Source organism: Leishmania panamensis (assembly GCF_000755165.1).
Source record: "Leishmania panamensis strain MHOM/PA/94/PSC-1 chromosome 17 sequence".
Classification (NCBI taxonomy): Eukaryota; Euglenozoa; class Kinetoplastea; order Trypanosomatida; family Trypanosomatidae; genus Leishmania; species Leishmania panamensis.
The window spans coordinates 26,206-41,155 of NC_025862.1; the positions used below are offsets into that span (position 1 = coordinate 26,206).

Here is a 14,950-nt window from a genome sequence, read left to right on the forward strand (position 1 = left end):
CACACAAAAAAGGAGGAAAATCGACGCTCGCCCGCCGCGTGCCCCGAGTGCAGCATCGGGCTGATGGCGCAACCCCACATGCGCACCGCATCTCTCCGTGAGCGTCATCGCCCATGCGACGTGCTGCGGCATGGCCCACAAAAGCGAGATGAACGGTAAGACTGCGAGAGGGCGTACACACGTCGCCCATTGTTAAGTGCGTCCAGGCGCCTATACATTACTGGCTTACCTCCTCCGAAGCTCCATCGCACACGTGCCTTGCGTAGGGCGCGCCCAGTGTGATACAGATGGTCGCAACCTCGTCATCACCTCCACTGTTTTCCGCAGTACTACCCCCTGAGGTGTGCGCGCTAAAAGGCACCACAGTGTCCATCAAGCCAATAGAGCTCCGCACACAACTAGCTCTTCGTAGACTCAAAGAATCCATCAGCGAAACCTGGGTATCGCTCTTCAGACAGTTAAGAGCTAGCCACTCACGCATCGCGGACGGCTCCTCGGAGCGCGGCGGCGCTGTCATCCCCGAAGGCCGCGGCGCCGCGCCGCCCGCGCCACAGCCACCCCCGCCCACAAGCGGGTTCAGCGCCCCACCAGCGTCAACGTCCGGCATGTCGCCCGCCACCACGGCCCCGCCCTTGCCGCCCATCCGCTGGCGGGCCTGCGACACCGTCGCAATCCGAAGCGCTAGGCGGTTCATCAGCCCCTGGCAGTAGTCCTCCTCGCTCACAGCACGGCTCCGCGGCGGCGCACCAACGCCCCACTTGCTCAGCAGCGGCTGCAGCTCGCGCACGCGCTGCGCTACGGGGTACGGCGCAAAGCAGCTCGTCAGCACCAAGGCGATGCCAGCAGCAGGGCCGCTCATCGTGCCCACAGACGACAGCAGCGCACCAGCAGCACTCGAGGCCGTCTCCGTCGCCGTCTCGTCCGGCAGGATCGCCTCGATCTCCGTGCGCAGCGCAGCGTGACGGCGCCCAGGCACAGCGTCCACCTGGAACATCTCCACCGCGAACGGCACACCGCGCAGCCCCTGCCGTCCCATCGCGGTGTGCGCAGCACCCGCGCGCTCCTCGTTCGACAGCGCCCACCACGCCGTCTCCGTCGCGACAACCTGCCCGCCATTCGCAATAGCCTCCGTGCGCGCAGCCATGTTCGGCGTGTCGCCGTAGTAGTCGTACCCCTTCGTCACCTCGTCGTACCGGATGTCGCACAGCCCGGTGTGGACCCCCACGCGCACGCGCAGCCCGCACCACACCGCGGCGTACTCCTCCTCGCTCAGCCGCGCAGTCGGCGGCACGTAGTCGTCATCAGCGTCCGCGCGCGCAAGCTCGAACTCGCGGTACGCAGCGTCGATGGACACCGTCCCCCAGTCGTGCCCCAGCAGCTTCGTCTGGATCTCGCACGCAAGCCTCACAGCGCTGTGCGCGCTCTTGCACGCAATCATGAACGAGTCGCCGACCGTCTTCACCTCGTAGCACCCGTGCTTCACAATCAGCTGCCGGATCACGCGGTGGTGCGCCACAATCGCGTCAGCCATCAGCTGCGGCAGCACGGCCCACAGCGCAGTGCTGCTCTCGATGTCCGTGAAGACCAGCGTCACCGGCTCGTCATCGTCCTTCGGCGCCGCGTCGTTGTCCCGGTTGTCCATGCAGCAGTACAGGAGCAGCCCAACAGCTGCAATTGACGCAACAACAAGCAGCACGACGCCGGCAATGATGCCGTTGCGCTCCGCAGGCGTCAGCGCACTCGACGCCACGCGAGGCCTGTACACCAATGACGGCGTCATCGGAGCCGTCAGCGGCGGCACCCGCGGGTCCAGCATCCTCTGCACGGAGAGCATCACAATGCTCTGCGCGCCGTAGTTTTCGTATATGCAGTCATCACCACTCGCCGTCGTGGTGCAGCCCCACTCAAAGGGGCCAAATACCATGTTGTGTGTGGTGAATGTACTGCGCATGTACAGCTCGCCCGCGAGTAGCTGTTTGTGCGGAACACCCACTTTAGCAATGAGCTCCTCAATAAAACTGGCGGTCACTAGGTCGCGTAGCAGGGACGGCGTGTGGTTGCGAGGATCGGGGAACCTTCTGTGGAAGAGCTTAAGGACCGGTGAGTCAGCCTCTGCCGCTGGCGACGTATCGCTCCACAGCGGCAGGCTGTTGAACGAGATCAGTCTCGATTGTACGGATGATGGCTGTATGGAAAGGGCCGCAATAAGCTCCGTGTAGTGCATCGCCAGGTCATCGAAGCATACTACGATAATGGCAGCGGGATTCGCAGCAAGGAAGGTCGCCATCCTGGAACCGTCTCCGCCGGTCATGCCAACGACAACGTTAATGCCCTTTGGAGCAACGATGCCAGCCAAGCTCTCCGTGAGGGGAACGCGGATGATGAACGGGTCCGGAAGGTTAAATGTGCCTGCTGTCTTGCAGAGGAGATCTGAAATCGCATCTGCCTCGTCTGCCGAATACCCTCGCAGAGTCACCCTCGTGTCCGTACCGGCGGACACAGCGGCGCGCACAGCGTCGATTTTGAAGTACAGCAGGAACATCTGCTGCTCCAGCGTCGGCATCAGGTACACGTAGTTGCGCTTCTTCGTCAGCAGGTGTGGGCGGTTGTAAAGCGGACTCACCACGAAGGTGTTGCCCACGTCGAGTGTGCGCAGCATGGGCCCAGCAACGATATCGACAGAGTAGTTCCCTACCTCCGCATCAAACAGCCGTTGTGCTGCTGCCATTGTCATACTCAGAGAGAGTCTATTCACACTTTGCCGCTTGCAGGAGTCATCCTGGACAGCGTCGGGTGCGATGGCGGTCATCTGCACGCCTGCCTCCATTAGCTTCGGAGAGTCCAGGTGCATGAGGATCAGCACAGTCGCCGCTTTTATGACCTCAGCCTTGGATGAGTTGCACGCTGATTGAGGGTACGTGAAGAGCGAGTCAGGCAAGATGTCCCACGAGGCGTCCTTCAAGACCGTCAGGATCGCCGAGCGCCCGCCTTGGTTGCAGTAACACGTTGCACCCAGGTACTGCGCGAGTGGCTCGCACGAACCGCCATAGTCTCCCAGCACATAGTCGCCGCCGATCATGAACCGGTTTTGGTTAAACAGACCAGCTTTGTACGCTGATCGGCTCACGATCCAGTCGGGCCGCTCAAGCGTCTGCTGCACAAGGGTTCCGGACAGCCAGCCCAGAACCATCAGCTGTGCAAGATCCGGATGCGCTTCCAAGAACGTCTCCACAGTGAAATTCCGAGTACGCGGCATCGCAGACCTCAACGTGGGCGCTAGTGTCTCCACCGTCTCGTCGTCGGGTGAGTAGTCGAAGCTGCCCGAGTTTTCGATGTAGTTACGCATCTGTGCCTTGAACACCTTGATGTACTTTGATATCTGGTCAGACACCGGCGACCCTGTGGCACTCACGAGTATCTGGCCATCCCTTGACACAATGCTGCCCGAGTTCAGCAGACGCTTGTGAACATGAAACATGAGCCGCTGCATCATCGAGCAGGAGATAATGTACGCTGATGAAGTACGCGAATCTGTCAGCGCCTTTTCGAGGAAACGAGCCACCTGCTTTCCGGGAGCAGTCCACACAATGATCACCTGCGGGTGTGTGTCCGCCATCGCATCAAACGCGTGCTGATCAACTTCCGCGTTGATCGCTGAGAGTGGTGCAGCATACACCGCCGCCGGGTCGCGTAAGAGGGACGCGAGCGTGAGCTGCATATAGAGCAACTCCTCTTCACCAAAATGTGCCCCAGTCAAGTGCATGAAGGCAACACGGCGAGCACGAATGGTGTTAATCACGTGCATCATAACAACTTTGAGCTCTATCATCGGCTCGGCGCGGGTAAAGTACACGGAGTCACTCCAGGTGCGCACAGTGGAGGAGCCGGTGAAGGGGCCAAGCAGCATCAGCTCAGATTTGACCACATCAACACTGTTTAGAGCCGCGGTGAGGCAGGTATCCATGTACGGCCCAAGCACCGCGAGCAGCTTCTCCTGCCGATGAAGGGCGCGAAGAATTACCGCCGCTGTGTCATTCAGGCTATCCTGGACAGGATCGGGATGAAGAATTTTGATGGGGCGCCCGCCGGCAGCCTTGTACCCAGAGTTGTAGAAGGCCATGTCCATACCCTTCCACAGGGCCTTGGCGTCATCCTCAACAAAGGCATCAGTCGCATACATGGTGTTCAGAAGGTACACGGGCTCCAAGTCCGCGGCGTTGGTGATCCCCGCCCGCACCCATGGGGGAGAGAAAAGCAGCACGGACGTAAAGGCAGCTGTGACGAGCAGCGCAGCAGTGCGCCACTGCGAGGCTAGACGAGTAGCATGGTCACAGGCACCACCGCAACGGCGGCACCCGCTGTGAAGTGGCCGGATGTACATCGGAGTGGCAGGGAGAAAAACAAAACAGCGGAAGAGAGAGAGGACACCAAAGACGACACCGGCGCTGCAGTGTCCGCATGCGACGTCGGCGACCTGGGAGCGAGAGAAATGCGCGCGGCGCTTGAGAACGTGTAGGTGGAAGGGAGGGGGCGCAATGGGGAGCCGCACCACCACACGCGCAGACGAGAGGGGCCGCGAGCACAGACGGCTGAGTGGCCACGCAAAAAGAGAGACGGAACACGACAGTGACGCACCAACCAGTTGAGCAGAGAAAAACGTGTGCACAGAGGGGGGTTGACAAGGAGGGCAGCTCACTCGCACTCAGGGAGGCGGGGAGCCGAGTGTGGAGGAGGGGAGGCCACGCACCGGCACAGCGTCTGAGAAGGTGTCACTCAACGCGGGGCAAACCTGAGCAACTTCAGCTGCCACGACCCCTATTCAACGGCTTCTCTCTCCCTCCCTTACCCTCGTGGTGACACAGGTAGCGCTGGTTGCTCGTGGGACCACGTGGTGCAGATCCGAGAGATGCCGAGACTCGTATCCGAGTGCGTCGTTAGCGCTGTGATGAGCTGGTGAGTCGGAGAGAGAGAATGAAGTACGACAGAGGCGCAGAATGCGATGATAGGCGTCGGGAGGCAGGAAAATTAAGAAAGTGAATAGAAGATATGCGTATATACATATATATATATATATATATATGTGTGGGTGGGTGTGTGTGTGTGTGTGCAGATGCGGGAGAGGGATGGGAGGTGGAGGCATGCACAATGGAAAGAGAAGGAGTCGAGGAACATGAACGGCAACAAGAGGCAGCAGCCACACCGCAGCCACGCCTGTGAAGGCCTCCGCCTTGCACACATGACAACACAGACAAGGTTCAGCTACATGAATATGTATGCTTCTCTGTCTGGGTGTGCTGCTCTCACTGCGCCTACCTACCGCTTAGACACACAAAAGGGGTGATGGCACACGCACAGAAGTGTTATCGCCGCCTTCCCCTGGGCGTTCCCTCGGCCTGATCCGGGGGGCTGTCGGTGCCGTTGTTCTGCCGCCATGTAGGCCCATTTTCATTCGGTGTCCTCACGGTTACTTCCACGGGCAGCCCATCACCTTTTCGGCGCCTCTCACGGTTGCCTCATGAGCGCCCCGAGAGCTCTTCGAACAGCGTCGCTGCCGTGCACAAGACGGCGTACGGAGAGGCGCAAGCGAAAGCGGGACAGGGAGAAAGAGAGAGGGACACACCCCACACCAGAGGAAGCGCTAAGACGTCAATCCCCCGTGGCGATGGGCCCCCTCCATACCCCGTGGCGAATAGTCGGAGGTCTACATGATGCCACTGAACAGAAGAAGATAGACTGAAATAAATGAATAAATCACCTAAACCCACTGGAACTCGCAGCCACACACACACAGAGAGAGTAGCACTGCACAGGTCAGTACAAAAAAATAAATGGGGTAGGAGAAACAGGCGGGGCCAAGCTGCCATGCCACCACCACCACCACCACCCGCAGAAAGCACACAAGCACTCACAAGAGAGAAAACAGATCGTAGAGAGGCATTGCAGTAGAAATCTCACGCCACGCAGTTCAAACGACCCACGCATCGCATGCACACACGGAGCCGCTACGCTAAACAAGTAATGTATGGCGTTCAACACCCAAAGACTACACATTCCCGCTTCGCACAAACAAAGCGGCAAACTCTCAGCAGAAATCCTGCCAAGGGAATGCAAAGGAGTCGGGTTATGTTCCTCCACATCCGCTAAAACCCCCCAAAAAAGAAAAAACAAAATACCGCTGTCGGAAAACTCGCAAACGCACTCGGCGCACACAACTCAACACAAAATAAAAAAAAGACAAGAAAAGAATAACGAGCGAAAGCACAACCGGCCACATCAGCCGTACGAGCAATCGATAAAATACACACGATAAACCGCACGTCTAACCAGTAAAAAGAGGATACCGCCATCACCTCACCGCACCTCCTCGTCACTCTCTGCAGAAAAGCAGCGAAGCCTCACACACCACACCCTACTCAATAAAGAATAAAAACAAAAAGATAACAGGGGAACTAAAAAATACAGCGAACCATGTCAACGAGCCATGCTTCACGCGCACACGCATGCTCCGTGGGTGCACGCTTGCCACCTCGACGATAGCAAACGCCACCACACACACACACACGCACGGCAGCAGCGCATAGCGGAAGAGGGCCGAAAACAAGATGGAGGACATGGGAAAATAAGACCGCGAATGTGCCTCCAGTGCGCGCACCAGGTAGGTCCTGCGTGTGTCCACCTTCCGCTGCCTAGGCGCGCTCACACGCACACATACACCTGCGCACATATGCACAGAGAGAGAGAGAGACTAGTATACATCTATGTACATACACGCCCACCAGGCGAGCAAGCCGTGAAACGCTCCTCGTCACTGCGCTCACGGGGGCGCGTCTTGGTGTACCGCTCCTCGCGTCCCCGTCATGCGCCCCGTCCTCAGAAAGGTCGGAAGCAACAGGCAAAGAGCCACATCGATGCGACGGCCCAATGGTCTACACTGCTGCGGCACACACGGCAGTAAGCCCGAGCACACCCCCGCGGCGCGCGCCATGGCACACCAGGGAGAGGGAGAGGGGGGCAGAGAAGAGAGACGCCGTGGGACACAGCGAAGGACGAGGGCAGGGGCCGAGCAGCACCGACGCAGGACGAGCCCGCAAACAGCGAGAGGGGTGGAGGGGCAGCAGCAACACAGGCGTGCAGGAAAGGGGGTGAGAGGCCCCACACACACGGCACCCCGCCCCAGCTGCGCAAGTCGGCCAGCACCACAAGACGAGAAGTGACCGCACGGGGGAGATGGTTGGGCAGAAAAGGGAGAAGGGGTGGGAGGAGTAGCCACGCCGCCGCACAGAGAGAGGCCAGGGCAACTATTCAGCTGGACCACAAGCTAACGTGCTGTGGCACGCACGCACGTCCCTCCATCATCGCACACCCCAGAAGGAGGCCTGCGCCGGCGCGGGTGCGAAGCGGAGAAGGCGTGAGCGGCGCCGGCAGCGGAATGTGCACGCCTCGCACTCAACGTGCACATCGGCCCGCCCACACAGGGCTGCCGCTGCTCCTGCGGGCGCCACCCTGCCTGCGCCGCCTTCGTGCATACGCACACGCAGACACACACGCACGCCGCTGGCAGACGAAATCTGTCGCCGCAGCCATCCCCTCAACGCCGCTAGGGGAGGCAGACAGCAGAGGCACGATACGGAGCAAGCCCAGCCCGTCACCATCGGCACAGCGGCGGAAGGCGAGCGCCCCCCTACTCCAGCCTAGCCTCACCGCCCGCATGCCCCGAACACGGCTCCACCATGTTGGGGTGGCGGGGCCACCCGAGGCCCCTCGGCATTCGCACGACGATCACCTCGTCAGACATGCTCCCGCTCGCCCTGCGCGCATTGCGCTCCTCTGATGCGCGCCGTGACGCGGGACCGGTGAACGGCATCACGTCATCCCGCCACCCAATCGTGCTCGCGCTGCAGCTCTCCTTCTTGCTCGCCGGCGCCCTCGAGGCCGGAAGCACCCCCAGCGGCGTCCTCCGGAACAGGCGTGACTCACGCATCGCGGACGGCTCCTCGGAGCGCGGCGGCGCTGTCATCCCCGAAGGCCGCGGCGCCGCGCCGCCCGCGCCACAGCCACCCCCGCCCACAAGCGGGTTCAGCGCCCCACCAGCGTCAACGTCCGGCATGTCGCCCGCCACCACGGCCCCGCCCTTGCCCATCCGCTGGCGGGCCTGCGACACCGTCGCAATCCGAAGCGCTAGGCGGTTCATCAGCCCCTGGCAGTAGTCCTCCTCGCTCACAGCACGGCTCCGCGGCGGCGCACCAACGCCCCACTTGCTCAGCAGCGGCTGCAGCTCGCGCACACGCTGCGCTACGGGGTACGGCGCAAAGCAGCTCGTCAGCACCAAGGCGATGCCAGCAGCAGGGCCGCTCATCGTGCCCACAGACGACAGCAGCGCACCAGCAGCACTCGAGGCCGTCTCCGTCGCCGTCTCGTCCGGCAGGATCGCCTCGATCTCCGTGCGCAGCGCAGCGTGACGGCGCCCAGGCACAGCGTCCACCTGGAACATCTCCACCGCGAACGGCACACCGCGCAGCCCCTGCCGTCCCATCGCGGTGTGCGCAGCACCCGCGCGCTCCTCGTTCGACAGCGCCCACCACGCCGTCTCCGTCGCGACAACCTGCCCGCCATTCGCAATAGCCTCCGTGCGCGCAGCCATGTTCGGCGTGTCGCCGTAGTAGTCGTACCCCTTCGTCACCTCGTCGTACCGGATGTCGCACAGCCCGGTGTGGACCCCCACGCGCACGCGCAGCCCGCACCACACCGCGGCGTACTCCTCCTCGCTCAGCCGCGCAGTCGGCGGCACGTAGTCGTCATCAGCGTCCGCGCGCGCAAGCTCGAACTCGCGGTACGCAGCGTCGATGGACACCGTCCCCCAGTCGTGCCCCAGCAGCTTCGTCTGGATCTCGCACGCAAGCCTCACAGCGCTGTGCGCGCTCTTGCACGCAATCATGAACGAGTCGCCGACCGTCTTCACCTCGTAGCACCCGTGCTTCACAATCAGCTGCCGGATCACGCGGTGGTGCGCCACAATCGCGTCAGCCATCAGCTGCGGCAGCACGGCCCACAGCGCAGTGCTGCTCTCGATGTCCGTGAAGACCAGCGTCACCGGCTCGTCATCGTCCTTCGGCGCCGCGTCGTTGTCCCGGTTGTCCATGCAGCAGTACAGGAGCAGCCCAGCAGCTGCAATTGACGCGACAACAAGCAGCACGACGCCGGCAATGATGCCGTTGCGCTCCGCAGGCGTCAGCGCACTCGACGCCACGCGAGGCCTGTACACCAATGACGGCGTCATCGGAGCCGTCAGCGGCGGCACCCGCGGGTCCAGCATCCTCTGCACGGAGAGCATCACAATGCTCTGCGCGCCGTAGTTTTCGTATATGCAGTCATCACCACTCGCCGTCGTGGTGCAGCTCCACTGAAAGGGGCCCAGGGACATACTGTGCGCGTTGATGGTGCCATGCGTGTAGACTCTCTCCTGCAGTGAGGTGGAGTTAACAACGCCTCCTTTCTCATACGCTACAGCCTGGATGAATGCGATGGATAAGAAGTTGCGCAGCAGGGACGGCGTGTGGCTTGCCGGGTCCGGGAAAATGGTGGTGAAGAGCCTCATCAGCGGACTCGCTTCGAGTGCGCTCTCCGACGTGTCACTCCACAGCGGCAGGCTGGTGAATGACATCAGACGCGCCTGCACAGAGGTAGGCATCACGGAGAAGGCAGCGACGAGGCTGTCGTAGCTATGTGCGAGGTCGCAAAACGAAATAACCGCGATTGCCGATGGGTTCGCAACAAGGAATCTGACGATCACGCCCACGTCGTCCTCCGTGATCCCAAGAACAAAGTTGATCTTATCAGGTGCAAGCGAAGTCGCCACAGACGCCCCCGGCGAGATGCCCGCGGTGGAGGGGTCGGGGAGGTTGAACGTGGCGGCCGTCTTCACCCCCAGTGCTGTGATGTCACGCACGCTCGCGCTGCTGTACTCGTGCAGCACAAGGTTCACACCTGCGCTGATCGACGTCACGGCAGTCACGACTGCCATCCTCGAGTAGAGGACGTACATCTCCTGCTCCAGTGTCGGCATCAGGAACAGGTAGTTCGACTTCGACACCACTATGTTCGGCCGATTGAACACGGGAGAGATCACCAGCGTGCCGTTCACGTCAATGGTTCGAAGCAGCGGACCGGTGATCACATCCACAGTGTAGTTCAAGAGCTCCCGGTCAAGAATACCCTGCCCCGTCGCTTGCGTCGCGTTCAGCATCGCCGGGTTGAACGCGGAAAAGTCCAAAACGCTTCCGCCGACTGCATTTTGAATTACCGTCCTCATCCGTGCAGCAGCAGCCGTCAGCTTCGGGAAGTCGGAGAAGTTCAGTGTCAGAGCGCTCAGCGGCTTCGACACCGCGATGTTTTTCAAGTAGCAGACGGACTGCGCGTAGTTAAAGGCGGATCGGGACGAGAACGTCCACGACGCCTTGTGTAGCTGTTGGAGAATAGCGGCGCGCCCGCCCTGGTTGCAGTAGCACACAGCACCGAGAAACGCGGCAACGGGAGTGCAGGGAGCGCCGTAGTCGCCAAGCACATAATCCTCAGAAATGATATATCGGTTTTGATCAAAGAGCCCCGTCACGTACGCCCTTCGATCCGTGATCCAGAGCGGCTGATCCAGCGTCTGCATGATCACCTTCCCGGGAAGCCACCCAGCAAACATCAGCTGCGTGCTGCTCGGGTGCTCGTTGAAGAACCTCCTCACGTCCGCGGCAGAGTCCGACGACGGTGGCTCATGCCCCCCCGACCCGTACTCCCGCACAGCCTTTGCCTCGTCAGCCCACAGGCTCTCGTCGACGCGGCCGGTCTGCTCCATGTACTTCCCCATCTCGGCACGGAACAGTTCAACGTGCTGCACATTGGCATAAGAGACGGGAAGTGTGTTGGCGCTCGACATGAGCTGTCCGTCCACAGGCGTCAGCTTCCCGGCCATCGCAAGGTCGTAGTACACCTGAAACGCGATCTTCTGCAGCGGGAAGCACGTCATGATGTACGCCGACGATGTGCGCGGGTCCGTCAGCGCGACCCGCAGGAACTCCGCAACCTGCCTCCCGGGCATCCCCCACAGAATGATCACCTGCGGGTACGTGTTCGCCATCGCATCGAAGGCCGTCATGTCCACAGCAGAGTCCGTCATCGAGTGTGGCGCGGAGTACAGTGCTGGCGGCTCGAGCGAGAAAGAGGCGAACACCGCCCTTACCATCTGGTACTCCGAGTCGCCGAACTGCACACCCGTCAGGTACATGAACGCAGTGCGGCGCGCGCGAATCGTCTTCAGGATGTGCGTCAGCATCACTGTAATCTCCGTCCGCGGCTCCGCACGCATGTAGTACACACTGTCACTCCACACGCGCACCGCACTCGACCCCGTGAACGGGCCCAGGAACATCAAGTTCATATCCCGAAACGCAGCAGTCTCCAGCACGCTCCACATGAGCGGGTCCAAGAAGGGCCCAATCACGCCAAGCAGCGTCGGGTAGTCCTCAAGCGCCTTCCTCACGACAGCCGTTATGTTGGACGGGTCGACTTTCGGGTCAGGGTCCACGATCTTAATCGGCCGCCCGTTAGCAGTCTTGTAGCCAGACGCGTACAGCGCGGCGTCGATGCCCAGCCACAGCGCCTTCGCATCGTTCGCCATGAACGGGTCGAGAGAGTACATGGCGTTGAGCAGGTACACCGAGTCGTTGGAGCCGCCGCCGTTGCCGTCGACAGCCAGTGCAGGCGGCGCAGCGCTGAGGGCCGCCGCCACCACTGCGAGCACAGCAAGGGCCACGAGCCGCAAACCGGCACCCGCGCCCACACAGCAAGTGCGCCGGCAAGTGGTGGCAGCCAGCGTCCAGCACGCCATCGGCGGAAAAGAAAGGGGAGGGGAGGGGTGGGTTGTGTATGCGCGCGGAACAGAGAAGAGGGACGCGGCGGGGAGAGGGCGGGAGCAATCGAGGCAAAGGAATTGGAGGCAATGGGGAGGCGCACAGGGCACAGGGAAAAGGGGGGAGAACAAAGCGAGGGAGCTCGGGGAGGGGGGAGGGGGGCGCAAGGAGAGCACGGCGCGGCAAACAAATGCGGGGACAAGGCGGCCGGTGCGCTCTACACAAGGGCGGCGCGCAGGGGCACAACTGGACGCACGCGCACGCACCGGCACACGCGCCTCCGAGAGGATATACAAAGGGGTATAGTGGGCGGCGAAACAGCCCAGTGGCACAGGCGGGGGACGAGGGTGGCTGAAGAAAAGGCCGGCGCGAAAAACAAGCGGGCGCCCAGCTAAGAAATCAGGATGAAACACAGGCGGGCAAGGGAAAGAGCGGGAGGAGGGAGAAGGGGGGCGAGGGGCGGAGACGCCACCAAGTGCGGATCGCGCCTTACGCGCAAGCTAATAAAGCGGAAAACTAAGCAGGAAAGCACAGCAAAAAGCGCCGCAGAAGCAGAGAAGTCGAAGAGGCAGCGGCACAAGGCGGGGCACAGGCGGGCGAGAGCGGCAGCCCCACAGCAGATGCACACGTGGTACGGACAGACGCGGTAATGCCCGGGAGAGGGGTGGACGCGGGGCGCGAGGCCGGATGATGCGTGTGGGGCGCAGCCAATGCCTCCACCGCTGGCAACAACTCAAGAGCAGAGGCGTGAACAAAGTAGAAAACAAAGACGGGCAGGCGGACGCTGCCGCGGCAACGGCGCTGTCCGGTGTGTAGAACGGTGCTTTTGCGCGTATGTGGGTAGCCGCGCGTCGGCTTATCCCTGTCGTGCGCCGGCGACCTCTCCAGCTCGCGGCGCCACCATACAGACACACACAGGCGTGAGAGCGGCGGCAGGGTGACAAAGGAGAGAGGCAAAGTGTGTGTATACGGCGCGCGGCCGCACAGCCCCCTGCGTGCTCGCAAACAGGGACGCAACGCGGAGAGCACGGAAGAGGCGAGAGAAGAGGGCGGAGACAGATGTTCAGTGATGCAGCATGCAGAGCGGTGTTGCTCGCTTTTCCTTCTTCTGCACCCGCTCTCCTCGGGGACTGCACACGACAGATGACTCTACTGCCAGGGTCGTTGGTGCTGCCGGTGCTGTTGCGGACTAGTTGCCTGCGCTTCTCTCCCACAGCCCCTCGCCGCGGCGCTGTTTTCCTCTCTGCCGCCCAAAAGAAAACCAGACGATGGCGGGTAGAGAGGGGAGGGGCTGCGTGGTGGCTCTGAGTGTGTGTGGGTGTGGGTGGGTGCGTGGGTCGGGAAGGGAGGGAAATGGAGAGCCAGGGAACAGACAGTCACCCGCTCACCGACAGGTGCGCGTGCAGCGATGCCGACTTGAGAGGGGGGGGGGGTGAAGCGAGAGAACGAGGCGGGGGAGGCGTAGGACTGCGTAGGCGCGTGCGTCTTTCGGCTGTTGAGTGGGTTTCATGCAGAACAGAGGGAGGCGTGTGCGAGGGAGGCGGGGAGCGAAGGGAGAGACGCCAAGCAGAGTGCACGTGTGTGTTTGCGCCCCCACGCATACATCGAGACAAGAGGTGGTGGAGAAGAGGCTGGTGAGCGGTGCGTGGATGCAGAGAGTTGGCACAGACAGATGGAGGAGCACACCACAGCGGCAGCAAGCTCGCCGACTCCCCCCGCAAGCACAAACACGCAGAGAAGAGCCGCCTGCTTGAGTGGAGTGACCCTGCTAGGCAGTGGAGGGGGTGCACATCACCAGCATTCGTGCGATGCGGCACATCGTGAGTGAGAGACAGGGGCGCTCTCACTGAGCAAGGCGGCAGAGGTGGAGTGCAACGGGGAAGGCGGGGGACAGCGAGTCACCGGTGCGCGCTTGCCTGTCCTTGAGTGTGTGCGTGGGGGGAGAGCCGGAGTGAAGCGCGTCGCGAAGCCGGGCCAGACGCGCCCACCACGCCCACGAGCGCGAGATCACGTTGGCTACCTGCCTTCGTCGCGCACTACTTCCCCTCCGGACTTGGCCACAGGCCGCAGTCCCCGTCGCCTTTGCGCGCGCACCGCTAAGCGCGCGGACGTATCGCACGTAAGAGCTGCACAAGGCATTGCTCGCTGTGTTGAGGATCACTTGAAAACATGTACGAGTAGTGCGCGACAGTCAGCGATGTTTTTCTTTTGTAGCCTACAACTCCTCTTTGTTTATCATCTAAGCGCCGATGAGGCTGTCACGTACTTCGATCGACTCTCCGCAGGGTGCGTTGCGAGGAAGACAGAGTGGGAGAGAAAGAGAAAGGGCAAGTAGAAGTGCCAACGTCGGCACCCGTAGAAGAATGCAAGACGACACAAAATACAATAAGAGACAGAGCGCTGCTTCACGTGGCTCGGCAGGGCTATGTCGGCGCCTGCGTTTGCCAGAGCCTCGCATATGAACAGCATCATCATGGGAGGAGGAGTCTAATGAGAGCAGCGGCTCTGGTACGGGGGGGCACTAGGGTATACGACATCAGAAAAGAGAGAAACCGCCACATAACCTACAGGGAAAGGAAGAGAAAGGAGGCGCAACGAGGGTGGATGCACACGCCACAGTAACGTTCACCTACAGTGACATGAGAAACAACAACTGAATACCCCACATAGACACGACACACACAAGCCGGCAGTACTCTCCCAATCTCGAGTGCATTTCAAACCCCAGCGTGATAAACTACGAACGTGATCGAGGGGAAAAGAAGACAGAGAGAGGGGAGGAGGAAGAGAGAGAAGGGAGGAGGAAGAGAGAGGGGGGAGGAAAACAGCGCCAACGCTGCGGGGACCACAGCGGGAGAGAGGCGTGGGTGAGAAGAGCCCCACTCAGCGAGACGGCGTAGCCCAGCGCGAAAAAACGTGTCCCCTCCAGCGGACAGACAGACAGAGAGAGAGGGGGGAAGGTGAAAGAGCCATGAGGTAACCACCCAGACGGGATTTAAAAGCAGGAGAATGCAGCACGGCGTTATGATCCACCGGTTAAGCCGGCGCACACG

At 61.4% G+C, this 14,950-nt stretch overlaps 2 protein-coding genes across 2 annotated transcripts; both read right to left on the bottom strand.

The window, feature by feature from the left end:
• Nucleotides 1-217: 217 nt before the first annotated feature.
• Nucleotides 218-4,381, bottom strand: LPMP_170090 (receptor-type adenylate cyclase, putative; the record flags this gene model as incomplete). The annotated part of the gene is made up of 1 exon (XM_010699398.1): nt 218-4,381. The coding sequence occupies one exon, from the start codon at nt 4,379-4,381 to the stop codon at nt 218-220; it is 4,164 nt and encodes a 1,387-aa protein (XP_010697700.1).
• A 3,300-nt stretch (nt 4,382-7,681) lies between these two features.
• On the bottom strand, nt 7,682-11,875 carry LPMP_170100 (receptor-type adenylate cyclase, putative; the record flags this gene model as incomplete). Its single annotated transcript, XM_010699399.1, has 1 exon — nt 7,682-11,875. The coding sequence occupies one exon, from the start codon at nt 11,873-11,875 to the stop codon at nt 7,682-7,684; it is 4,194 nt and encodes a 1,397-aa protein (XP_010697701.1).
• Nucleotides 11,876-14,950: the final 3,075 nt, after the last annotated feature.